Below are 24,929 nucleotides of genomic sequence, written 5' to 3' on the forward strand. Positions count from 1 at the left end.
CTGACATCTGTTGGTGAACCAGCATGTACAGACCAGTCAGGATATACCTGTAACCCCCTTGTCAGTGCCATTACGAAGGTCTTGGGTCACAACGGGAGCTGTCTGAGCTCAACAGCTGGCCCACAAAGCATGTGGGAAGAGAGGGGAGATGCCTGTGCTCACCTACGGACATGACTCCTGAATGTAGATACACTCGCAGCCACCGTGACCCCGAGTGTGAATCACTCATAACTGATGCACAGTAAGAACAGCAAAGGGGGTACGTGGTGAGGTACATGCTAGAGTACATCCTCCCCTTGTGGGGGATCACTGGTGTTTCCTGTGGGGTCCTGCAGGGATCAGTTCTTGGCCCTGGGCAGTTTCATATTTTTATCAATGACCTGGAAAAGAGAATAAAATCACTGATGAAGTTTGCAGGTGCCCCAAAGGGTGGGGGAGTGGTAAGTAATGAAGAGGACAGGTCACTGGTACAGAGCCAACTGGATCGCTTGGTAAGCTGGACACGAGCAATACACATTTTAATATGAGTGAATATAAAGTCCTACATCTAGCAACAAAGAATGCAGGTCATACTTACGTGACATGGGTTCCATCCTGGGAAGCAGTGACTGAAAAGGACTTGGGGGGCATGGTGGAAAATCAGCTGAACATGAGTTCCCAGTGACACTGGGGCCAAAAGAGCTAATGTGATCCTGGGATGCATAAACATCTGGAGCACAGAGCACTGGTGCGAGCGCTGCTGGAATCCAGCACCCAGTTCTGGTGCCCGCAGTTCAAGAAGGATGGTGATTAATTGGAGCGGGGTCAGAGAAGAGCCAAGACAATGATTAAAGGATTAGAAAACCTGCTTTGTAATGATAGACTCAAGGAGCTCAATCTATTTAGCTCAACAAAGAGAAGGCTAAAGGGTGATTGGATCATAGTCTATAAGCATCTACATGGGGAACAAATTCAGTGAGGCTTGTCAATCTAGCAGGGAAAGATGTAACAGTGCAAGGGTTGGAAGTTGAAGCTAGACAAATTCAGACTGGAAATAAGATGCACATTTTTAATGAAGAGGATAATTAACCACTAGAACAATTTCCTAAGGGTCATGGTGCATTCTCCATCACTGGCAACGTTTAAATCCAGACTGGATGTGTTTCTACAAGATCTGCTCTACTTCAAACAGGAATTAATTTGGGGAAATTTTAGGGCCTGGGTTATGCGGGGGTCAGCCTAGCTGCTCACATTGGTTCCTTCTGGCCTTGAAATCTACAAAGCAGTGGGGGGCCCTGATCTCTAATGGCATTTGAGTACTGCCACGAAACAAGTAAACTGGTAGTAAAATGGCCTGGATCCACCTGGAATCAGCCCCTGGTGCCTAAGAAACATGAGTCTGGCCCCAGCTTAACCAAAAGAACCAACTCTGAGCATTTTTCTTCGCCCTCATATCTCTGAGCTGTTAGGCAAGGCATTTCCCAGTTTTTCTCTACCAACGTGGCTGGTAGAAACGTACTCACACAATCACCTGACTCCATGAGCAGGTGCTTTACTAAACATCAGGTATCACCAGACTGCTGAGAGTTGACAACACTGGAGTGAGGAGTGGCTGTGCTGGAACCAGCCTCGGGGGTGGGGGCAGCTGGGTTGGAGCCGGGTGTTGGAACAGACCCCCGAGGAGCAGCTAAGGTGGAGCTGGGTGTTGGAACCAGCCCTGAGGGAATGGCTGGGGTGGAGCCGGGCGTCAGAACCAGCCACCATCCTGTGGTTTCTCCCTGGGCGGCCCCTGGCTTGCAGCAATGCCTTTGATGCCACCCCAGCCAGCTGTGTTTGGGGGTGGAACCCAGCATCCCTGGATCTCAAAGCCTGAGCCAAAGGGTCATTAATGGCCCTTTTGCCTCCTGAGCCCTGCTCTGGGGACTGAGGCCAAGAAGGGCCAAGCCCCACTATCCCAGTGCTGGGAGGGGAGGAGGGTCTAGTGGTTAGAGTGGGGGGGGGCTGGGAGCCAGGACTCCTGAGTTCTCTCCCTGGCTCTGGGAGGGGAGTGGGGGCCAGGGGTCAGAGCAGGGGGCTCCCCCTCCTTGGCCATGGGCTCTCGGCAAAGCTCTGCTTCTGCTCCTGCCACCTCCCCCCAGGCTCCGCCCCCTCCCCCAGGCTCCGCCCCCGGGGTGCAGGACTCTCTTCCTGCCTAGGGGGCAGCAGATGGAAGAGGAGGGCGCGCTAGTCTCGTGGCTGCGCCTTTATGGTGCTTCCGCACGGCGAGCGGCGCATGCGCTCTGAGTCGGGGGCGGGCGGGCCGCGCCGGCTGGAGATGGAGCCCGAGTCGAGCTTCGCGCACATGGGGCTGGACGGGCGGCTGCTGCAGGTACCGCCCCCGGGCCGGGGAGAGAACCCAGGAGTCCCGGCTCCCCCCCGCCCCTAACCACTCGATTCCCCCAGGATCCCGCCCCCGGGCCGGGGAGAGAACCCAGGAGTCCCGGCTCCCCCCCGCCCCTAACCACTCGATTCCCCCAGGATCCCGCCCCCGGGCCGGGGAGAGAACCCAGGAGTCCCGGCCCCCCCCCCCCCCCCCCGGGCTCTAACCACTCGATTCCCCCAGGATCCCGCCCCCGGGCCGGGGAGAGAACCCAGGAGTCCCGGCTCCCAGCCCCCCCATCCCGAGCCAGGGGAGGACCACGGCGTCCCGCCATTGCCAGGGGAGGCGCGGAGCCGGGAGCCCCCCTCCCCGCAGAGGCTGTGCGGTCCCCGGGCTGGGGGCCACAGGAGACCCCTGCCCTCCCTGTGTCCGTGGGGGGTGTCTCAGCGAGGGACCAGGCGCGTCCCACCGATCGCATTGCCCCTCGCTGCCCGGTGTCTGGGTCCCCTGGCAATGCCCAGCTGCTGCCCTGGGGGGGTGATGGTGCGACATCCCCACCCCTGCTCCCCTTGGCATCCCCCCGATGCGCTGTGGGGAGCATGGCCTAGTGGTTAGAGCACTGGCCTGGCTATCAGGGCACCGGGTTCTGTTCCTGGCCCTGCCACCCAGCCATGCGGACTGGGGATGTGTGCCCCGCTCTGTGGCACGGGGTGATGGGGCCGGGGTGAAATTCATCCCCTTGGCAAAGCTCCGTGTGATCTCGGCTGCCAGCCGCTGGCCTTGGCAGGTGGCGGAGACCCCAAGACTTGGGCATAGAGTTTGGTTACTCGCGCGCCCTCAACCCCTAGTGGGGAGAACCCAGGGCACCGAGTGCTCTAGTCTCAGCCGACCAAGGGGCTGGAAGGGCCCTGCAGCGCCACCCCTCCTTGTGCCCCAGATGTTTTGGCTGCTCTCTGGGGTCCCTACCAGGCTCCCTCCATCTCTCCCTACAGGCCATTGCTGAGCTGGGCTGGGCCAAGCCCACGCTGATCCAGGAGAAGGCCATTCCGCTGGCCCTGGAGGGCAAAGACCTGCTAGCCCGGGCTAGGACAGGGTCTGGGAAGACGGCCGCCTATGCCATCCCCCTCATCCAGCACTTGCTCCAAGTGAAGATGGTACGTCTGCCTCTCGGGGGTAGGGCTCCCTTCTCGGGACTGTCTCCGAGCCAGGGGCCAGCCAGCCCCACACTGCACTGGGTCCTGATCCTGTTAGGAACCCCACTGCCTTGGGCAGTGGGACCCTGAGTCCCTGGGGGAGCAGCTGGGGCCCTTCTGCCTCTCAGCCCACATGGGCCCCCTTTGCTGCTTATGCCAAGGTGCCCCGAGTGGAGGGATGGGGGGCCCCAGTGCATCGGATCAGAACCTGGCTCTCCAGCAGCCTTGGGGCCCTCTCGAGCCTCAACGCAGTTGTTGTGTAACAGGAGACCGTAGCTCCTAGAAGGGCTGCCCTGGAATGGCTCAAGGCAGTGTCCATCTCTGGGGCCCAAGCATTGTATCTCCTCCAGCGTGATACCCTGGGACATCCCACTGAGCACATGGCAGGCCATGGGCACCGGGGTATCGTGGCAGGTGCCCAGCTGGCTTCTGACCCTGCCCCTTATCCTCCAGTCCCCCTTGGTGACAGAGCAGGCTGTGCGCGCGCTGGTCCTGGTGCCCACCAAGGAGCTGGGCCAGCAGGTGCTGCAGATGATCCGGCAGCTGATGGCGTACTGCTCCCGCGATGTCCGTGTCGCCGACATCTCCGGGCAGGTGGACATGTCTGCCCAGAGGTGAGAGCCCCGGGGAGAAGGGGCAGGCTGGGGCGGATGGGAGGGGGAAGGGAGTGGGGTTGGGGGGCCTGGTGCCCACCCATACTCAGTGGTCCAAGCTGCCTGCTCCCTGGGAGCAGCCTGTGCCCCGAGTGCCAGTCACTTGTGGGACCTGATGCACCCCAGGTCCACCGTGGAGCCAAGGGCTGGCTGGCTCGGAGCATACCTGGGGATACGCAACGGGAGCTATTGTCCCCTCCCAACCCCAGGGGCCCTGCTGCCCTGGAGAGACTAGAGGGCCCACGTGAGCCAGCGGCAATGCGTCAGACAGGGGCCCCGCTGGGGGCAGCTGCTCTCCAGGTGGTTTGGCCCTTTCCTGCCCTGATGTGGGTGCTGCCCTTCCCTTCCCCCTGGGCAGGAGCCCTGGGAGCTCTGTAGGCTCACGGACTCCCCATGAAGGGGTTTCGGGGACACCTCCCTGGTCGGGGGTAGGGGCTCTGTGGTGCGGTGACTAGCTAAGCCCGGCTGTGATCAGAGCCAGGCTGGCTACCGGGACCAGCATGGACCTGGCTGGGCCAGCCCAGGCTATCGACCAGCTCCACTTGGGGTGGGACCCGGGGCTGGGAGCACAGCCTCTCTGCTCGGTGAGGATCACTGGCCAGGAGCTCCTGAGAGCGGAGCCCCTGGGGCAGTTACCCCATTCTCACCCCCACCCACCCACCTCCACCCCCAGCTGGTAGAGGCTGCCAGTGCCTGGGGCCTCTTCTGCTCTGGCCCCTCCTGCTCTCTGACCAGCTGTGGGGAACAGGCCCTAAGAGCTGTGTCATCCTTGGGGAAAGGAGCGAGGCCGGTCGGGCTCCCTGCGAACCCAGGCAGATGCTGTCCCAGTTGCACTGGAATCCTGGGCTACAAGGTTTTCTTTGCAACTGTAAGAGGTAGAGCCCGGGGGCGTGTGTGTGCGGGGGCCTGGCCCGGGGGGCGTGTGTGTGCGGGGGCCTGGCCCGGGGGGCGTGTGTGTGCGGGGGCCTGGCCCGGGGGGCGTGTGTGTGCGGGGGCCTGGCCCGGGGGGCGTGTGTGTGCGGGGGCCTGGCCCGGGGGGCGTGTGTGTGCGGGGGCCTGGCCGGGGGGGCGTGTGTGCGCGGGGGCCTGGCCCGGGGGGCGTGTGTGCGCGGGGGCCTGGCCCGGGGGGCGTGTGTGCGCGGGGGCCTGGCCCGGGGGCGTGTGTGCGCGGGGGCCTGGCCCGGGGGCGTGTGTGCGCGGGGGCCTGGCCCGGGGGCGTGTGTGCGCGGGGGCCTGGCCCGGGGGCGTGTGTGCGCGGGGGCCTGGCCCGGGGGCGTGTGTGCGCGGGGGCCTGGCCCGGGGGCGTGTGTGCGCGGGGGCCTGGCCCGGGGGCGTGTGTGCCCGGGGGCCTGGCCCGGGGGCGTGTGTGCCCGGGGGCCTGGCCCGGGGGCGTGTGTGCCCAGGCTGGCTCTTGGCTGCACTCTGGGGAATGCTGTTGTACTAGAACCCTGCAGGCAGGCAGCAAGATAAAGTGGTTGGGGTAGGGGACAAGGAGCAGGACTCCTGGGTTTTTTCCTGGCTGTCCCGGACTTGCTGTGTGACCGTTACCTCCTGGGGGTAGTTCCGTTCCCTCCCGCCCTCGTAGGAGGTGCTGGCAATCACTGTGTACCTGGCCTGGTGGTGACCCCCAGCCCTGCGTGGCCCAGCCCCTCACGCTCGCTCTGTGCCCCTGGTAGGCCCATCCTGATGGAGAAGCCGGACGTGGTGGTGGGGACGCCGTCGCGGGTCCTGGCTCATCTGCAGGGCCACAGCCTGAGCCTGCGCCACTCCCTGGAGGTGCTGGTCCTGGACGAGGCTGACCTACTCTTCTCCTTTGGCTTTGAGGAGGATCTGAAGAACCTGTTGTGGTGAGCTGCTAGGGCTGGCCAGCCTGCCCCCAGCCTGAGCCAGGGGGCCCAGGGGAGTGGATGTGCTCTGCGGGGTTGGGGGTCCCTCGGGAGTGGGTGTGTTCTGGGGGCGGGGGGTCCCTGGGGAACGGATGTGATCTGGGGGATGGGGGGTCCCAGTGAGTGGGGTTGATTGGGGGGGCTGTGGGGAGGGAAATTTGCTTTGCTGCCTGTTGCCTGAGGGTCTGTACTGCCTATAAGGCCCAGCCAAGGCTCCCTTGTCCTGGCTAAGGCTCAAGGCCAGGAGACAGCGACTGCTGTTGTAGGGAGGGGGAGGTTCAGACCCTTCTTGTGTGGGCTGTGAACAGAGGCCTTGGCAGCAGCGTGGCCAGCCCCTCCTGGAGCCCGTGGGGGGTGTCACTCTGGGGCTGGGGGAGGCTCTGAGCTGGTCTCTGGTTCCTTGGCAGCCACTTCCCCAAGATCTACCAGAGCTTCCTGATGTCGGCCACCTTCAGTGAGGAGGTGCAGGCGCTGAAGGAGCTGGTGCTACACAACCCAGTAAGGGGGACCCAGGGGTGGCTCGGCTGGCCTGGCGCCAGGCAGGTTCAGCGTCTTCCCCCATTGCCTTGGGCAGCTCTGCTCTGCGGCCTGGTTGCTGCACAAGGGGTTAAATCCCTTTGGGGGGCGGGGGGCTCCTCACTCAACCATCCTGGCCTGTTATCCTGTGGGATTGGGGGGCGGGGGGGAGGTAAGATCCCCCACTGCCGCGTGAGGGCTGGGCCCCCTCCCCAAGGGGCAGGGTTTGGGCTGAGCGCTAAACCTTGCCCCGCCCGCAGGTGACCCTGAAGCTGCGGGAGTCCCAGCTGCCGGAGGCAGCCCAGCTGTGCCAGTACCAGATCCGCTGCGCGACTGAGGAGGACAAGTTCCTGCTGCTCTACGCGCTGCTCAAGCTGGGGCTGGTGCGGGGCAAGGCCATCCTCTTCGTCAGCACCGTGGAGCGCGGCTACCGCCTCAAGCTCTTCCTGGAGCAGTTCAGCATCCCGGCCTGTGTGCTCAACGCAGAGCTGCCCGTGCAGTCCCGGTGAGGGGGTGGGGAGGGGAGGGGAGGCCCATGCAGCCCTAGGGGATTGGGAGTGAGCCCTGGGGAGGGGCAGCCCACTGTGGCAGGATAGATCGGGGGTTGGTCCCTGCGGCTCTCACTGGCGCCTCTACTTGGACTCCAGGTGCCACATCATCAGCCAGTTCAACCGGGGCTTCTACGACTACATCGTCGCCACCGACGAGCAGGTGCTGGCAGAGCCTGCAGCGCGGGCCAGGAGGAAGAAGGGCGCCAAGTCAGAGAAGTAAGGACCCGTCAGGACCCCTGGGCTGGCCAGCACTGGCAACAGAGACCAGACTCTTGGTCCGTGTCCATGGTAGCCAGGCCCGGCAGCAACAGCCTCTGTCACCAGCAGGGGACATCTGACTGTGCCGTGCTGACCCTGCCTTATTCCGAGCTCTGCCCCCCAGCTCTGCCAGGGCCCCTCACTTCCAGCTCTCTGCCATCCAGCCCCACCCCCAGCTCTGCCAGTTACCCCTTGCTCCTGACCCGCAGCTCCCTGCCATCCCAGCCCACCCCCAGCTCTGCCGGGGCCCCTCGCTCCCCGCGATCCCGGCCCTGCCCTGGAGGAAGAGCTCTAGGGAGCTGTCTAGCGGGCTGTTCTCCTGGGTCTCTGGTTGGGCAGGCTGGGGCTTGGGCTGGTGGGTTGGCTGTGCCCTGAGGTGCCCCTTCCCCTTCCCTTGCAGGGGCAAAGACCCAGAGTACGGCGTGGCACGGGGCATCGACTTCCAGAATGTCGCCACAGTCATCAACTTTGACCCGCCCGCCTCGGTTGAGTCCTACATCCACCGGGCCGGCAGGTAGAATCTCAGGCTGAGGGGAGGGGTGGGAGGTTCTGCTCTGGTCCGTATTGGCTGGTAGCGCCCAGCTAGCTGGCTCTGGAGCCCCAGGGTGTCCCCAAGGGGCACTCTCCCACAGCTGGGCCTCCTGCCAGAGGCACCAGGCTGGGCTTCTCTGGCTCTCCCTGTGGTGCCCACGTGTGTAGGGCACCTGGGTGGCACTGAGCTCGCTGGGGCCGCACTAGCCGCAGCCCCCAAGTCAGGGTGTTCTGTCTCTAGGCTCTCGGGTCAGGTGGGGCTGGGGGAGACAGCAAGGGGGCCCAGGGATCTGGGAGCTGTTGCTGAGGCCTCTTGAAATCCCTAGGGCTGTCTCCTGCGACCCAGGCCCTGCTCCGTCCCATCGGCGAGGCCAGGACACCTGGCTAACTGGGCCCAGTCCGGGACAGGTCCAGCCTAGCCAGTGCTATGGAGAGAGCACAGCCCTGGCCTTGGTACCTCCCACGTGGGTCCCTGTCCCTGGGGCTGATTGCCTACCCATGGGGCAGGGCGGTAGGGCCCCTCTGCGCAGTGGGGCAGGCGGCAGCTGTTGGGTCCTAGGCCTGGCAGGAGAACCACCCTGCTGATCCCTCCTGCCTGGCTGCCCCCGACGTTCTCCCCTCTGCCCCCTGCAGGACAGCCCGCGCTGACAACCCTGGCACAGCCCTGACTTTCGTGACACACCCAGAGTGCCCCTTGCTGGCCGAGATCGAGGAGGCTCTTGCAGGAGGTCAGTGAGCTCTGGGGTTGAGGCCCGATGAGGGGTGGGGAGATCGGGGCACGCAGCTCGACTGGCTGCCCAGCTGGGAAAGGGTTTGAGCTGCCATTCTTGGGGACGGGCACGGCTATCAGGTGGGAGCTGGGTGGGGGGGGCATCTCCCTGGATCTACCACACAGGCTGAGTCCTGCCCCAGCCCCTCCCCCGCTCCCCAGGGTGTCGGGGGCTGTGGGTCCCCTCCTGGGCCATGGTGCCAGGGTCCCTGGCCCTGACAGGCCCCCTCTGTCCCCACAGAGAGCACCGAGCCCGTGCTGCGCCCCTACCAGTTCCGGATGGAGGAAGTCGAGGGGCTCCGCTACAGATGCCGGGTCAGTGGAGGGGGGCGGGCAGGAGTGGGGCGCGGGCAGAGAGACCAGCTCAAAACAGGGCCCAGCCTGCCAAGTAGCCGGGGGCTGGGCGGGAAACACCCCTTCCCTCCCCCTGCACCTGGGGGACCCTCCCCATATCAGCGCCGGGGAAGGGACAGTGGGGCCCAAAGCAGCTTGGCCAGAGTAGGGGGGCTTGGAGCAGGTGCCAGGGGTTGGGGGAGTTGCCAGGGCCCATGGGGTTGGCGTAGCTACACCCCAACTCCAGCCTTGAAGTCCCACCAGAGGGCGGGAGCTATGGGGAGAAGGGTGGGTGAGGGGGCAGGCGTTGGGATCTGGGGGAGCTGTCTGTGCAGGGGGCTCTGACCTCCCGCCCTTCTCCCCAGGACGCCATGCGCTCTGTCACCAAGCAGGCCATCAAGGAGGCACGGCTGCGGGAGATCAAGGAGGAGCTACTCAACTCGGAAAAGCTGAAGGTGGGTGGGGGGGTTGGGAATGAAGCAGAGTGCGGCCCCTCCCTCTGCAGGGAGTGAACCCACTGCCCTGTGGGTTCGGCTCCCCAGTGTGCACAGACGGGCTGGCTGCAGTGGGGTGTGCCTAGGCATGGCCTTGTCTCTATCCTGGGGGGTGGGCACTTAGCCCCATATTGAGTGGGGTGGGGTAAGCTGCAGGGGGTGGGGGGGCAGGGAACCCCTGGGGGGCACTGACTCCTGTGACAGGCTCTGGGCGGGGTGCACTGAACCCTGGGGCGGGCAGTTCAGAGGGGCCCTGTGTCTCTGCAGCTGGGTCTCGACTCAATGTGTCCCCGCAGACGTACTTTGAGGACAATCCCCACGACCTGCGGCTGCTGCGCCACGACCGGCCCCTGCACCCGGCCATCATCAAACCGCACCTGCGCAACGTTCCCGAGTACCTGGGTCAGTGCCGCCCGCTGCGGGGTGCCCAGGCCTGGGGCTGGCTGTTCTCACAGGTTCCCAGCCGGGGGAAGAGGGGAGCAGGGAAAGGGGCACTTCTGGGGTCCCTTGTTGCTTCTCTAGTGCCTTTCACCCAGCATGGTCCCAAAGGTCTCCCAGACCCTTTATAGGGACCCCTTGCCCTGGTTGTACAGCGACCCCTTACCCAGCACTGAGACCCAGCTCCGCTGGGGTGGGGCATGGGAGCTGGGTATACAGGGACCCGTCATCGAGATGCAGCCCATCTGGGGTGGGGCGCGAGGGCTGTTAGCCCCAGGGCACAGTCTCCTGCCAGTTTGGGGCAGGACTGGGGGGGGCCTGGCCCTGCAGCAGGGATATCCAGGCTGTAGGGTTCCCCCAGCTCCGTCCTGGCCTCGCTGGATGGGGCAGGGAGTTCCAAGTTCAGGGCCCAGCCAGCCCCAGCCGCCGTTCCTGACCTGTCTTCTCCACTGGCAGTGCCCCCCACCCTGCGTGCCATCGCCCAGCCCCTGCTCAACAAGCGCAAGCGACGGAAACACTTGGCCCCCAGCAGCAGCCGACCCAGGGCGGGCTTCCAGGTGGGTGTCTGGGCTGGGCTCCTCCCCGAGCCCAAGAGCACTGGGGGCGGCCGTGTTGGGAGAGTGTGAGGGCGCGCAAGGGGAACTCCGAGCCCTGCCCCGGGACTGGAGGGAGGGATTGGCCACAGCAGTGCCAGTCTGAGGTGGGATGGAGCTTTGCAGTGCCCCTTCCCGCTGCATGGGAGCTGGGGGCACCCTGCCTGCTGCCCTCAACAGGCACTGCCCTGTATGCTGGGGGTGATGGCTGGAGGGGCGGTTTCCCACAGGGCCCCCAGCATGGAGTCAAGGCCAAGGCAGAGCCCCACGGGCCCAGGAGGGGGAGGGGCTGTGATGGTGCCCACCCAGCCCCAGAGGGCCTTATCCTTGGGGCTCGGTAGCTGGCACCGCCATGTGCTGGGCATGGGGGGGTCAGACCCACATTGTAGCAGGTGGAGGAGTATTCGGTGGGGGTCCCAAGGCAGCAGGAGATTCTGGGAGCCAGTGGGTCCTAACAGCCCAAGTTCTTCTTGATCCAGGGAGGCAGAGCCGCCTCCAGCCAGCAGGGGTTACAGGGGAGCCAGCCCCACTGCATTGCCTGGGAATGGGGCCCCAATGCAGGGGAGGCAGCCAGTGGTGGGAGGGGGGTGGAGCCCCCCTCCCCCGACTCCTAGCTGCTGTCCCTACCCCCCTCTGCTTCTCTCCTAGGCCCGGGGGGGGCGCAACCCTCTGCGGAGCTTCCGGTACATGGGGAGGAGACCCCGGCACCTAGCCAGCAAAGGGGAGACATCCTGAGCCGTGGGCCCCCGTCAGTGACAGCACCTGGCTGGACTCAGAACAGACAATGTCCTATGTGGCTGGGGCCGATGCCCCCGCTGGGCCGAGAGGAGACAAGTGCTCCCCCTGCGCCCCTGCCTGGCTCCGCTCTCCGAACAGGGATCTTCTGGGGCACCTGTGGCTGGGCGTGGGCATCTTCTGCTGCTGGCGTCAGCCACATCCTGGTGCCAGCCCCCGGGAGCCTGAGTCTGGCTGTGGGGAAAGGGGGCTGGGGCCGAAGGGTTGCGGACGGCAGCTGACCCCAATAAAGCTCAATGCTGGCTCCACTTGGCTGGGTCTCTCTCTTGGGGCTGGGCCACCCACTGCTCCCATGGAGGCACCAGCCAGGGAACAGCTGGGGGTTGCTCTAAGCAGCATGGAGGAGGGGAAACTGCTCTGTCCCCTCGCCCCCAGCCTGCTCTGGCTGGGATGCTGGGATGGCGGGGGCTGGATGTGTCTTTTGCGGGGGTGTCTCGCCAGGCCTGGCACAGTGCTGGCCTCTCTGCCCAGCTGAGAGTGCCCATGCTCATCCCATGGCTGCTATGCTGCCATAGAGGGTGGAACCATGTCTGGAAGGCCCAGCCTGGGTGGTCTTTTCCACGGCCAGCAGAACCCCTGCTCCTCCTGGTACTGGGAGGTGCCGAGCGAGGGAGGGTGTTTGGGCAGCTGCCCTTGCTCTTGGCGCTCCCTCTGCCAGAGCGACGGGGTGGTACTGGCCATCTGCAGGGTGAGGGGCGAGGGCTCCCCTAGCGTTCTAGGGGTTAATGAGGAGCAGGCACCTCTCCCTGGGCATGGGGGAGCTGGAAGTTAATGCACTGCCCTGCTTGTGCCCCCCAACCCCTTGGTGCTGACTCAAGGCCTGGCCTTACAGCTACAGGAAGGAGGGGGCTCTGGTCAGGGCTGGCCTTGTGTCTCCAGGGCAGGGCTGCTCCTACCTGTGCCAGCTCTGTGTCTCGGGCCCCCCTCTCCCTCTGACAGCCAGGAATGGGCAGGACTGGCTCCACCCGAGGCACAGGGTTGGGTGAGGGCCAACACCCCGCACGCTGGGGAATCAGGCCTCTGCATTTCCATGTCTCATCCTGTCCAGCCGCTCACTAATTGTAATGCTGGCTCCTTGGCACGCACGCTGGCTTGCCTGGCTCTGCTTAGCCCCCGCGGCTCTGGCCTTGGCTCCGTTAGTAAGCGAGTGCGGCATCGCCCCCAGGGGCCATCTGGCCAGAGTTACCCAGCCTGTGGGGATGGCAGCTGGCACGGGCTAATACAGAGGACCCAGCTTTCTGACCATGGTTGCTCAGTCTCAGCTAGTGTTGGCCCCAGCAAGCCCTGCTGCAGGGGCCAGGCTGCACTGGGCGGAGGGTCCCGTTCCCCCAGACTTGGGGACAAGAGGTTCCACTTTAAGCCATCGCCTGCAGTGGCTCCTGGTTACGGTGTGAGGCTCTCTGGCCCACTCGCTTGGACTCACACGGGGGGGACATGCCTGGAACCTGGCTCGGTTCAAAGCCAGGGCGCGTGCTGCCCCGTCCAGGGACCCTGCTCTGGCAGCGTCCTTGGGGCTGGACTAGCATCCAGCAGCATACAGCACTGGGGGCTTTGGCAAACCCACTTTGCGCGGTGGCCTCGGGTTTCATACCCTGGTGTCGGGGGAGGGGTGGGGGTGGCAGAGGAGGCAGCCGTGAGACGTAGGGGGGATTCCACATTTAGTTATGGCCAAGGATTGTGCTTCTCTGTGGCCCCAGAGGATGCCCACCACCGCCTTTTAGAGCAAGTTGTCTTCACCTTTCAAAGTAAAAACCGCCTCAGGTGCTTGTATCACCCCCAACACAGCCAGCAGTCAGCAAGAAGACCGGCCCCTATGTTCAGTGCCCAGGGTGCAGGCCCGCTGGGTACACCGAGGCCTTCCCCTTCCCTGCTTGCTGCAGAACAAGAGCTGGGATTGAAGGAACGAGCCAGACTCTCCTCCCCTGTACGGCAGGCCAGCGGACTGGGGCTGGGCTGGATTTCTTGGGGCAATCAGAGTACTGAACCTTTCAGCCCTTCATTTCTCTGGCTTGTGCAGGGGGCTGTTCTGACTGCGTTGAAAGTGTGTGTCCCCCGGGACAGGTGGGTACCTCTAACGGTTATGGAGATTGGGAGGCATCAGGGGGATGTTCCATCTGCCCTGCCTGGCCTTTCTTTGTCCCCCCCAGCCATGCTGCTTTCAGGGAAATTATTGCTGCCTGTCCCCACCCATGCTGACAGGGCCCCAGTCCTTGCATCAATCCAGGCCCACAGGGCCCATGGGCTAATGCCCCAGGGCCACTTTGCCAAGGGAGCCTGGTTATTTCACTCTCCTGGTTTAGATAGAGGGGCCGGGGGCACCTGTCTGGCTTCCTCAGTCCGGGCTGGGATCCCAGCAGGCTCATGTCCTGAGCAGGCCCTGGCACATTCATCGCTGGGCAGGGCTGGGGGTCAAGGTTAAGGCACTGTCCTGCTGGGGGTTCTGTGGTCAGGGTGTCTCACCGGGGTGGCCAGTATAACTGCAGCCCAGAAAGCCAGAGCTCTGCTACCTGGAACTGGGCCCTGCCCTGCGCTGGGGGTGTCCATGGGGGCAGGACCCAGCTCACCACCTGTGAGCCTTCTCCAGGGCCCTCTGCCTGACAAGGGAAAGCCCATGCTCAGGGGTGCGCTGGCTTCGTGGCCTGGCTCAGCCCCACACGCCCGGGGCTCAGGCTGGGGCCACTCTGCTGCATGCGCTGGGCAGGGCTCAACCGATCTATGGGGCTTTCTGCATCCATATTGCAGCTTGGGGTGACTGGTAGATCCCAGACAGCAACAGGTCGGGGGGGGGGGGGCGCAAAGGTGGGGTTAGAGTCGCCTGAGGGACAGAAGGGGGTCCTGTTACCTGGGGAACAGGAGGATGGGGTCAGGGTTGCCTGGGGGACAGGAGGGCAAGTTCCCGTTACCTGGGGGATGGGTGGGTGGGGTCAGGGTTGCCTGGGGAACAGCAGGGCGGGGTCTGGGTTGCCCAGGGCCCTTGTCTGTATGTTCACAGGCTGCCTGACAGAGCAAGCGGTGTCCTTGGCACATCGACCAGGCTCCCCGTATCTGCTGCTGCATCAGCCTTATTGGGGCCTGGGACTGTGCTCCAAGGCCATAGGCGTTGGTTAGCTGGGTGATAACAGGATGGGGCAGAGGGCACCCGCAGTCCCTGACACGCAGTGCCAGATTAATGCATAAACTAACTGAACTACAGCTTGGGACCTCTAAAAAAGAAAAATCTGACTCTATGTCCAATTTCATGAAAATTGGTTGATAGCTAAAGGACATAGGGGAAGAGAAGATTCTCTCAATGCATTTTTGTGCAAATATGACAAATGTACACAATAGCTACACAAATACCCTTACCCTACCCTCACCCTTCACTAATTGTTCATTACTGAGAGGAGGGAGGCCAGGGCTGAGAAAAAAGCCATAATTGCACTTGTAAAATTAGTATGTCTAGGAGTAAGTCTGCTGTCAGTCTCCCAAGGCAGCGTTTTGTTGGCCAGCTGCTACGGGTAAAATTCTGACCGCGCCTTCAGAACTTATTTAAATAAATAAATGACCCCCCTGCCAATAAAATCGGGGAAAATGTGCGGTTGGAGATGGTCGTGTGTGAAGCAATCCTGCCACGCTCCTAGTTGGATGGGATTTGTCCTAAGAGTGACGTCACATACAGCATCCCTCTTGGCTGGTAATAGCCGGAAGGCCACAATCTTTTGCTTATGGTCCAGCACACTCAGTCGTATAGTGCCCTCGCTCCTGTTTTTCTTCGTTTTCTTAAATATCAGCGTATTCTTTCCTCTTCTGATCTGAGCATAGGGACCATTGTGTGTTGTGACAAAGTTCCTCCTCTGCCTTGGCGGGTTCTGCGCTTTCTGGCGGATTTGCTCGCCTCAGAGGTTCACGGCCGCCCTCAGGTTGGCTCCTTTTGTTAGTGGCACAAACCTGCCGTTCACTCAGCTAACCTCATCGCTGGCCAGCATGGGGAAAGGGAGGAGAACAATCCCCGCAGTCTCTGTTGGCCCACCTAATGGGTCGGGGGACAGGCCAGAGACCTTCCCCTCTGGTGGGACCTACAGTCCAAATCAACTCCTCTTATATCAAATAGGGGATGGGGGGAAACCCGGGCCCGTCCTCTACTCCGGGTTCCAGCCCAGGGCCCTGTGGATCGCAGCTGTCTACAGTGTCTCTTGTAACAGCTGCGTGACAGCTACAACTCCCTGGGCTACTTCCCCATGGCCTCCTCCCAACCCCTTCTTTACCCTCACCACAGGATCTTCCTCCTGATGTCTGAAGATGCTTGTACTTCTCAGTCCTCCAGCAGTACACCTTCTCACTCTCAGCTTCTTGCTCCCAGCTCCTCGCACGCACCACAAACTGAAGTGAGGTCCTTTTTAAAACCAGGTACCCTGATTAGCCTGCCTGTCCTAATTGATTCCGGTAGCTTCTTAATTGGCTCCAGGTGTCCTAATTAGCCTGCCTTAATTGGTTCCAGCAACTTCTTTTCTGTTTCAAAAAAAACCAAAAAAACAAAAAAAACAGCCCATTATCTTACTCAAGGAAAAGGAATCAGCTTAACCTGGGGCTAATATATCTACCTTCTATCACTTTCCTGTAGCTGTGACTGTGGGGCCTATTTCCAATCCTCCGTCTGTTCACGCCTCCGGGCAGAGTTCCTCTGGGTGGCGTCCACCGACTCCCTTGACACCTTCGAGGAGCGGTGGGCTCTGTCCGGGGTTCTCTGCTCGGTGACCCCGTCCGGTTCCCTCCGTCTGACCCTCTGATTGAGGGAAAGAGCGAGAGACGCCAGCCACAGCCGTTAGCTGCTGTGAATACCATCATTATTGTCACCTAGGAGGGGTCTTATAATACATGGGTGTACCCCCCTCCCTCCCAACCACCCACCCCGCAGCCGTGCCCATCTTGTCGGGCACTCTCAGGAGAGGGAGGGTCGGTGACCCTGGGCGCGGCACTAGGTAACTCGAGGGGGTGGAAGACCACGAGTGTCGAGGAAGCCCCCCCGCTCTAGGCCACCAGGTAACTCAGGAGGGTGGAAGACCACGAGTGTCGAGGAAGCCCCCCCGCTCTGGGCCTGGGCTAACCTGAACACCTCTCCCTCCTGAAAGCTGTTGTGTTATACCTTCTGATTGCGTTGTTTTGTTGCTAAGTTTTTCTTTATCCTTTTGTAATCTCTGTAACTGTTACAAATAAACTTCTTTTCTGTTTCAAAAAAAACCAAAAAAACAAAAAAAACAGCCCATTATCTTACTCAAGGAAAAGGAATCAGCTTAACCTGGGGCTAATATATCTACCTTCTATCACTTTCCTGTAGCTGTGACTGTGGGGCCTATTTCCAATCCTCCGTCTGTTCACGCCTCCAGGCAGAGTTCCTCTGGGCGGCGTCCACCGACTCCCTTGACACCTTCGAGGAGCGGTGGGCGCTGTCCGGGGTTCTCTGCTCGGTGTCCCCGTCCGGTTCCCTTCGTTTGACCCTTTGACCGCACTCCTGTCCCTGTTCTTCATTAGTTGTCCTCTGTAATTATTTGGTTTTCCAGGTCCTGTGGACCCCCCTCTGAGGCTGGGGGGGGATCCTTTAGCAGTGAGTGGGCTTCGTCCACCCACTTCCTGGATCCCAATAAGATCACTTTCCTGCAGCTGTGACTGTGGGGCCTATTTCCGGTCCTCCGTACGTTCACGTATCCGGGCAGAGTTCCTCTGGGTGGCGTCCACTGACTCCCTTGACTTCTTTGAGGAGCAGTGGGCTCTGTCCGGGGTTCTCTGCTCGGTGTCCCCGTCCGGTTCCCTTCGTTTGACCCTTTGACCACACTCCTGTCCCTGTTATTTCATTAGTTGTCCCCCCTACTCATTTGATTTCCAGGTCCTGTGGACCCCCTCTTAGGCTGGAGGGGATCCTTTAGCAGTGGGCGGGCTTTGCCCGGATCCCAATAGGATTACTCTCCTGTAGCCATCTGGCCTGACCCTGCCACAGTATTTTAGTGAGCACACCGCTTTCTGCTCCATGCGCTATCCATGCTTCACATGATTGAGTTTGCAGGTGATCATCTTATGAACTATGGTCGAGTGGATCTTGAGGAGGATACATTTGTGTTGGCTTTCCTCCGTCAGTTTTGGGAACCTTCCCAATAAATATCAGAGAGTGCTGATGAAAGGATAAATAGAAGGTTTTGAGAGAAGAGAAGGCAGCTATACATCTATATCAAAATATTCTGAGCACTTGGTGAGCAAGTTATTTCAAACTATGTGTATATATGATTTACAGGCTATTAAATATTGATTATATTTGCTTGAGTATAGGCTAGATTTTCCTGACTTTCTCAATGCCTGTCGAGAGATTACCAGTCTTCTTTCTGGTACATTCTTTCTCTTTCACATATTGCTTGTTGTCACTCTGTGTGTCCGAGCAGTTCGCTCGAGATTGATTAGTGGCCCTGGGGGAGACAGAGGACAGAGAAGCGAACGCAAAGAGAGATGTCCGCCTAGAAAAAAGACTCGGATATTCTGCTCGACGGGTTTGGAGCACACAAGATAATATTTTATTATGGTGGTATGCTATGTAAAAATTAATATATAGACTTACAAATCACATACCATATGCATAATACATTGTATCTTTATAGTATGGTAAGAAAAATCCCAACAATTCATTGTTTCTTAGCAAAAATTAATCGGAATAAACATTGTAAATATATTTTATATAGTCTGGATAAACTTTGTATTTCCCTAACAAAATTAATCAAACGTTTTTTCATTTATTCATGGTGTAAAAAAAATCATATAACCTCTCTTGTTTTCCTGTGAGAACATAAACAAAATAGCACTAACTTTCACAGAAATATCCTGGTAAAATAACACAGGTTTTCAGCATAATATATATATTAACAAAAATATTATTTGTTGTATAGATATATGAATCTCAACATTTATAATATAAAATTAAATTTTTTACTGGTTTTTGGAAGCGATTTTGCAGCTTTTTTTAGTCTAATGGTAAACTGCTCAGGAGAAAGGTCATTTTGCAACTGAAATATATCAAGAATGAACTGTGGACAACAATGCTGCAAGAAAAGCTATCTGTCCTAAGCAGTCTGTGCATCATAGAATCATAGAGTATTAGGGTTGGAAGGGACCTCAGGAGGTCATCTAGTCCAACCCCCTGCTCAAAGCAGGACCAATCCCCAACTAAAGCATCCCAGCCAGGGCTTTGTCAAGCCTGACCTCAAAAACCTCTAAGGATGGAGATTCCACCACCTCCCTAGGGAACCCATTCCAGTGCTTCGCCACCCTCCTAGTGAAAAAGTTTTTTTCTAATATCCAACCTAAACCTCCCCCACTGCAACTTGAGACCATTACTCCTTGTTCTGTCATCAGCTACCACTGAGAACAGTCTAGATCCCTCCTCTTTGGAACCCCCTTTCAGGTAGTTGAAAGCAGCTTTCAAATCCCCCCTCATTCTTCTCTTCCGCAGACTAAACAATCCCAGTTCCCTCAGCCTCTCCTCATAAGTCATGTGTTCCAGTCCTCTAATCATTTTTGTTGCCCTCCGCTGGACTCTTTCCAATTTTTCCACATCCTTCTTGTAGAGTGGGGCCCAAAACTGGACACAGTACTCCAGATGAGGCCTCACCAGTGTCGAATAGAGGGGAACAATCACGTCCCTCAATCTGCTGGCAATGCCCCTACTTATACAGCCCAAAATGCCATTGGCCTTCTTGGCAACACGGGCACACTGCTGACTCATATCCAGCTTCTCGTCCACTGTCACCCCTAGGTCCTTTTCTGCAGAACTGCTGCCGAGCCATTCGGTCCCTAGTCTGTAGCGGTGCATTGGATTCTTCTGTCCTAAGTGCAGGACTCTGCACTCGTCCTTGTTGAACCTCATCAGATTTCTTTTGGCCCAATCCTCTAATTTGTCTAGGTCCCTCTGTATCCTATCCCTACCCTCCAGCGTATCTACCTCTCCTCCCAGTTTAGCGTCATCTGCAAACTTACTGAGGGTGCAATCCACACCATCCTCCAGATCATTAATGAAGATATTGAACAAAACTGGCCCCACGATCAACCCTTAGGGCACGCTGCTTGATACCGGCTGCCAACTAGACATGGAGCCATTGATCACTACCCGTTGAGTCCAACGATCTAGCCAGCTTTCTGTCCACCTTGTAGTGCGTCCATCTAGCCCATACTTCTTTAACTTGCTGGCAAGAATACCGTGGGAGACCGTATCAAAAGTTTTGCTAAAGTCAAGGAACAACACGTCCACTGCTTTCCCCTCATCCACAGAGCCAGTTATCTCGTCATAGAAGGCAATTAGGTTAGTCAGGCATGACTTGCCCTTGGTGAATCCATGCTGACTGTTCCTGATCACTTTTCTCTCGTCTAAGTGCTTCAGAATTGATTCCTTGAGGACCTGCTCCGTGATTTTTCCAGGGACTGAGGTGAGGCTGACTGGCCTGTAGTTCCCAGGATCCTCCTCCTTCCCTTTTTTAAAGATGGGCACTACATTAGCCTTTTTCCAGTCGTCCGGGACCTCCCCCGATCACCATGAGTTTTCAAAGATAATGGCCAATGGCTCTGCAATCACATCCGCCAACTTCTTTAGCACTCTCGGATGAAGGGCATCTGGCCCCATGGACTTGTGCTCGTCCAGCTTTTCTAAATAGTCCCGAACCACTTCTTTCTCCACAGAGGGCTGGTCACCTCCTCCCCATTCTGTGCTGCCCAGTGCAGCAGTTTGGGAGCTGACCTTGTTTGTGAACACAGAGATGAAAAAAGCATTGAGTACATTAGCTTTTTGCACATCCTTTGTCACTAGGCTGCCTCCCACATTCAGTAAGGGGCCCACACTTTCCTTGGCCTTCTTCTTGTTGCTAACATACCTGTAGAAACCCTTCTTGTTACTCTTAACATCCCTTGCTAGCTGCAACTCCAATTGTGATTTGGCCTTACTGATTTCACTCCTGCATTTCTGAGCAATATTTTTATACTCATCCCTGGTCATTTGTCCAATCTTCCCCTTCTTGTAAGCTTCTTTTTTGTGTTTAAGATCAGCAAGGACTTCACTGTCAAGCCAAGCTGGTCGCCTGCCATATTTACTATTCTTTCTCCACAGTGGGATGGTTTGTTCCTGTAACCTCAATAAGGATTCTTTATAATACAGCCATCAAAAGTGACAAACGCCATAGCTTATCATTTGAGGACATCATCAATGACTTTGCTCTCCCAGAATCACAAAAGAAAATATTTTAAATTTCAGTGTTAAAATTAATGTGATGTGCAAACAGACATACTGCGGGTTGTACTGCTTCTATTAAGTAAGCTGGTCTGTATAACTAATTGCTTTTGTGTTGCTGTAGATATAAAGTTTTCATATCTACTAATTAAGATGAAAATATGTTAATTTGAAACTATTTTTTATAATGCAAACAGGAATATTGCAAGACGTGTTTTAGTTAGATTATTATTCTATTTTTACAACTTCGCCTTTGTATATATGCAACTATAAAGCCTTCGTGTTATGTATTCAATGTCCTTTCTGTGAAAATAACAAATTAATTTTTTTTTTAATAGTATGGGCCCTCTTACACTTGACAGAATTTAGGGCCTCAGAATGTCCTAATCTGGCCCTGCTGACGGGGGGGAGGGCGGTGCATTACACCCATGGAGGGACATGAACCAAAGACCAGCACCAGCCCGGGGCAAGAGAAGCAACCAACCCCCAACATGGTCCCACCGCAGCCCCACACCCACCCGTCAGACAACAAACCAACCCCCCGTAGCCTCATACACCGTACAAGAAACCAGCCCCCCCCAACCCCACACTTGTACAGGGGCCATTGTGAACACATTATATGGATCCCCACAAAGCTGCAAACCCTGTTGGGAATGTGGTGGGGGGCCTCCATGTTGGACAGGGATCTAGGGTTGCCAGGAACATCCGGTCGAAAAGGGACCCTGGTGGCTCCGTTCAGCGGTGGGTCTAAAGCAGGCTCCCTGCCTGCCGTGGCACTGTGCAGCTCCCAGAAGTAGCGGCATGTCCTGCCTCTGGCTCCTGTGCGTAGGGGCAGTCAGGCGGCTCCACATGCTGGCCCCGCCCCAAGCGCTGGCCCCGCCCCAAGCACTGCCCCCACAGCTCCCATTGGCCGGGCACTGGGGGCGGGGGCAGGGACTGCTTCCGGGAGTTGCCTGAGGTAAGCACCACCCGGAGCTTGCACCCCTGACCCCCTCCCAGGCCCCAACTCCCTGCCCCTGCCCTAATCCCTGTCCCACCCTCCAAACCCCTTGATCCCAGTCCAAAGCCCCCTCCTGCATCCCAACCCCCTCATCTCCAGCCCCACCCCAGAATCTGCACCCCCAGCCAGAGCCCTCACCCCCCGCCCCGCACTCCCACTCCCTGCCCCAGCCCAGAGATCCCTCCCACACCCCAAACCCCTCATCCCTGGCCCCACCCCAGAGCCTGCACCCCCAGCCAGAGCCCGCACCCCCGCCACATCCCCCCACACTCCAACCCCCTGCCTCCAGCACCCTGAACTCATTTCTGGCCCCACCCTGCGCCCCAGCCCGGTTAAAATGAGCAAGTGAGTGAGGGTGGGGAGAGCGAGTGACAGAGGGAGGGGGGATGGAGTGAGCAAGGGCGGGGCCTCAGAGAAGGGGCGGGGCAGGAGCAGGGCCTTGGAGGAGGGGCAGAGCGGGGAGCGGGGAAAGGGGGTTCGGTTTTGTGCAGTTAGAAAGCTGGCAACCCTGCGGAGACCCCGAAGGCCGGTGGCAAAGGGCTAACAAAAGAGTCATTGACTTAAGTGCTCACCTACAAGGAGGACACCTGGGGACTTGTCCTGGACTGGCAGCCCTGGCGGGCCTCGGTCTCTTCAGCCATTCTCCCCTGCCCACGCTGAGTGCAGCCACGTGCAGGAGCTGCATGGGGAGCTGCCCAGGGAAGGGGGGCGAGGTGGGGCCCTGCGTGGGGCAGGTTCCAGGTGATCTCTCTGGATGGCTGTTAAGTGAAGAGCAAAATGGCAGGCTAGACTCTGTGCAAAGCGTCTGGCTGGGTGCTCCGGGTGCCCCGGGACGCTCTGCGGGACGGTGCTCGGCCCCCGGGAGGCTGATTGTCAGCGCCGGGCGCAGGGGCTGAGCAGGGGCCCACGTGCTCTGTGCTATCAAGTCGCTCACACACCGTCCGTGTGCCGGGGACCCCACGAGACGGCCGGGCTGGGGCTCTGCGCTGACACCAGAGGGGTGAAACGCCCAGGGACTCGGCCGCTGGATCCCTCAGCAGTGTGGGGAGTTGCCAGCCATACACCAAACCACCCCCCCAGACACCACAACCAGACACCCCACCCCCAGCCAGTCATCCCCACACAGCACACCCCCGGCCCCACACCTACCCCCAGCCACCACAACCGCACACCTCACCCCCACACTGCAAACCCTTGGCCCCACAACCAGACACCCCACCGCCATACCCCCAGCCCCACACCTACCCCCAGCCACCCCAACCAGCCACCCCAGCCCATCACCCCCACACTGCCACCCCCGGCCCCACACCTACCCCCAGCCCCACAACCAGACACCCCACCCCCATACCCCCAGCCCCACACCTACCCCCAGCCACCACAACCGTACATCCACATCACACACCGACTCCAGCCCACCAGCCACCACAACCGTACATCCACATCACACACCGACTCCAGCCCACCAGCCATCACACACCCCAGTCACCTACCAACCCATGCTCAAAGCCACTGCCCCTCACCCACCCCCCTACCCTCTCAGCCGTGGGCTATGCCCCTCACCCACTCAGAACCCCCGACTTGGCCCACGGCAGGGCAAGGGGAGTTCCTGCTCTATTCAGGGAAACAACACTTCAGGTTGCCCTCGAACCCTGATCTAATTTCTCCGCGATAGCCTTTATCTCGTCAGCTTTTATTGCCAACGTGCGAGACTACGTGTGCTGCTCAATTCCACCTGGGGCAGATGCGCTGCGGTGAATGAGACCGAGCCACGCCAGGCTCACACTCTTCTTTATCACAGGCGGAGCCGGTAGCAGCATCTCTCATCAAAGTCGCCTGGCGCCTGCCAATGCACGATCCTGTTTGCAGCTGCTTTGGCTCAGGTTGGGCTTTTGGGTGGAAATTTTCCAGGCCAAGCATCTGCCTTGAGCTGCGTGTTCAGAAAAGTTTCAGCCCAGATGTTTCCAAGAAGGAGATCGGGGGGGAAATACGTTGTTTGGTCCCTGTTAAAACACCCCACTTATAACCTTGGTTGAGAAGCTCTAGCGTCCCCAAGCTTTGGAGCAGGGGGTCGTCCTGGTGCCTGGGAGGGGCCTTTTGCTGCTTTCCTAAAAATACACCCACATTTGGCCAAGTTACGAGCCTTTGAAAAATCTTTGCAGCAAGTGCCCCATGGAGACTTGTGAGAGTTTGGCTGCTCCCTTCTGACGATTCTGAATGCGCTGAGCATGCTCGGTCTCTGCAGAGCAACTGAGCGTGTTCCTGCCCAGGGCTGCAGGGACTGAGCAGGACGTTTCCCCCAGGGACGGGGGTAGTGGCCAGCGCGAGGGCAGGCCGGGAGCCTGGCTCTCCTGCGCAGATTGGGACAAGGGCTCTGGGGCGGGAAGCGAGCAGCGAGACAGGGCGCAAACGAAGAGGCACAGTAACCGGCAATCGCTGCACTTTAGCTGCTCTTTGCGCACGACTAACGCAAAACTCGTCACCCAAACCTGCAGCATCCCCGGGAAGATCCCTGGGATCAACCAGATGAGCAGCCAAAGCCAACTTGTGTTGGGGCAGGACCCCTGGGGCGGATGAGCGGAGGGATCCCCGGAGCAAATTTTGCAGGGGGCGCCTGGGTGTGTGCAGTTCAACAATGCGGCTGGCTGGACAGGAGGCAGCATGGCCCGATTTTCAAGCCTCTGTGGAGACCGCAAAACGCAGAGGACAATTGCTGACTGAGAAGTCCTTGTGCGGGTCAGTGTGATGTGACTGTGGGGCTTCACCCTGTGAGGGTGTATGGAAGGACGGGGGAGACGGGGGCTGGGACGTGGAGTTGGGTGGGGTGGGGGAGACAGGACTGGGCTGAGGACAAGTTGGAGCACGTGGGGCAGTAAGGGTCAAGTCTGATCTGGGAGAAACGGGCAGAAGTGTCTGTGCCCACTACAGACATTGCCCTCCAGAGCCTGGCATGGAACCCAGGAGTCCTGAGTCTCCCCCTTCCTCTGCTGTCAGCAAAAAGCCATGAAACCCCCTGGAGGAGTGTGTGTCCTGTCCCCCCTAGTGCTGGTCCATGCAGAGGATGACAACCTACTACTGCTGTCACTTCCTGCAGTAACTCAGGTGGCGGAGATCTGAAGGGTGCAGCCTGGCTGCTAACCCAGGGGGGTGTCAGTGTGACCCCACATGCCAGGATTTCTAGTTTTCAGTTTGTTTTTTTAAAGACACGCCCCCACTCCAAAAAAAACCCCGTTACAATATGTATAATAGCAGCTCCTGTCGCTGTCCCAGACGGCCTGCCCCTGAGTTAATGATACAAGGGATTTACGGTTGTGGTGCAGTCTGATTGGCTTCCTGGCCATCAGGCCAGATA

At 59.2% G+C, this 24,929-nt stretch overlaps 1 protein-coding gene across 2 annotated transcripts; it reads left to right on the top strand.

Moving 5' to 3' along the window:
- Positions 1-2,182: 2,182 nt before the first annotated feature.
- On the top strand, positions 2,183-20,870 carry DDX56 (DEAD-box helicase 56). Of its 2 annotated transcripts, XR_006287535.1 has the most exons (15): positions 2,198-2,347; positions 3,331-3,492; positions 3,985-4,145; positions 5,861-6,031; positions 6,478-6,568; positions 6,847-7,091; positions 7,234-7,353; positions 7,796-7,909; positions 8,560-8,654; positions 8,937-9,010; positions 9,394-9,483; positions 9,790-9,924; positions 10,417-10,517; positions 11,202-13,409; positions 20,461-20,870. XR_006287535.1 is itself a non-coding variant. In XM_037886287.2 (14 exons), the coding sequence occupies exons 1-14, from the start codon at positions 2,225-2,227 to the stop codon at positions 11,286-11,288; spliced, it is 1,740 nt and encodes a 579-aa protein (XP_037742215.2). In that variant the 5' UTR covers positions 2,183-2,224; the 3' UTR covers positions 11,289-11,596. The 2 variants fall into 2 exon arrangements, 1 of the variants encoding a protein (XP_037742215.2); XM_037886287.2 differs by lacking the exon at positions 20,461-20,870 and having other exon boundaries at positions 2,183-2,347; positions 9,819-9,924; positions 11,202-11,596.
- Positions 20,871-24,929: the final 4,059 nt, after the last annotated feature.

Source organism: Chelonia mydas, chromosome 26 (assembly GCF_015237465.2).
Source record: "Chelonia mydas isolate rCheMyd1 chromosome 26, rCheMyd1.pri.v2, whole genome shotgun sequence".
Taxonomy (NCBI): Eukaryota; Metazoa; Chordata; order Testudines; family Cheloniidae; genus Chelonia; species Chelonia mydas.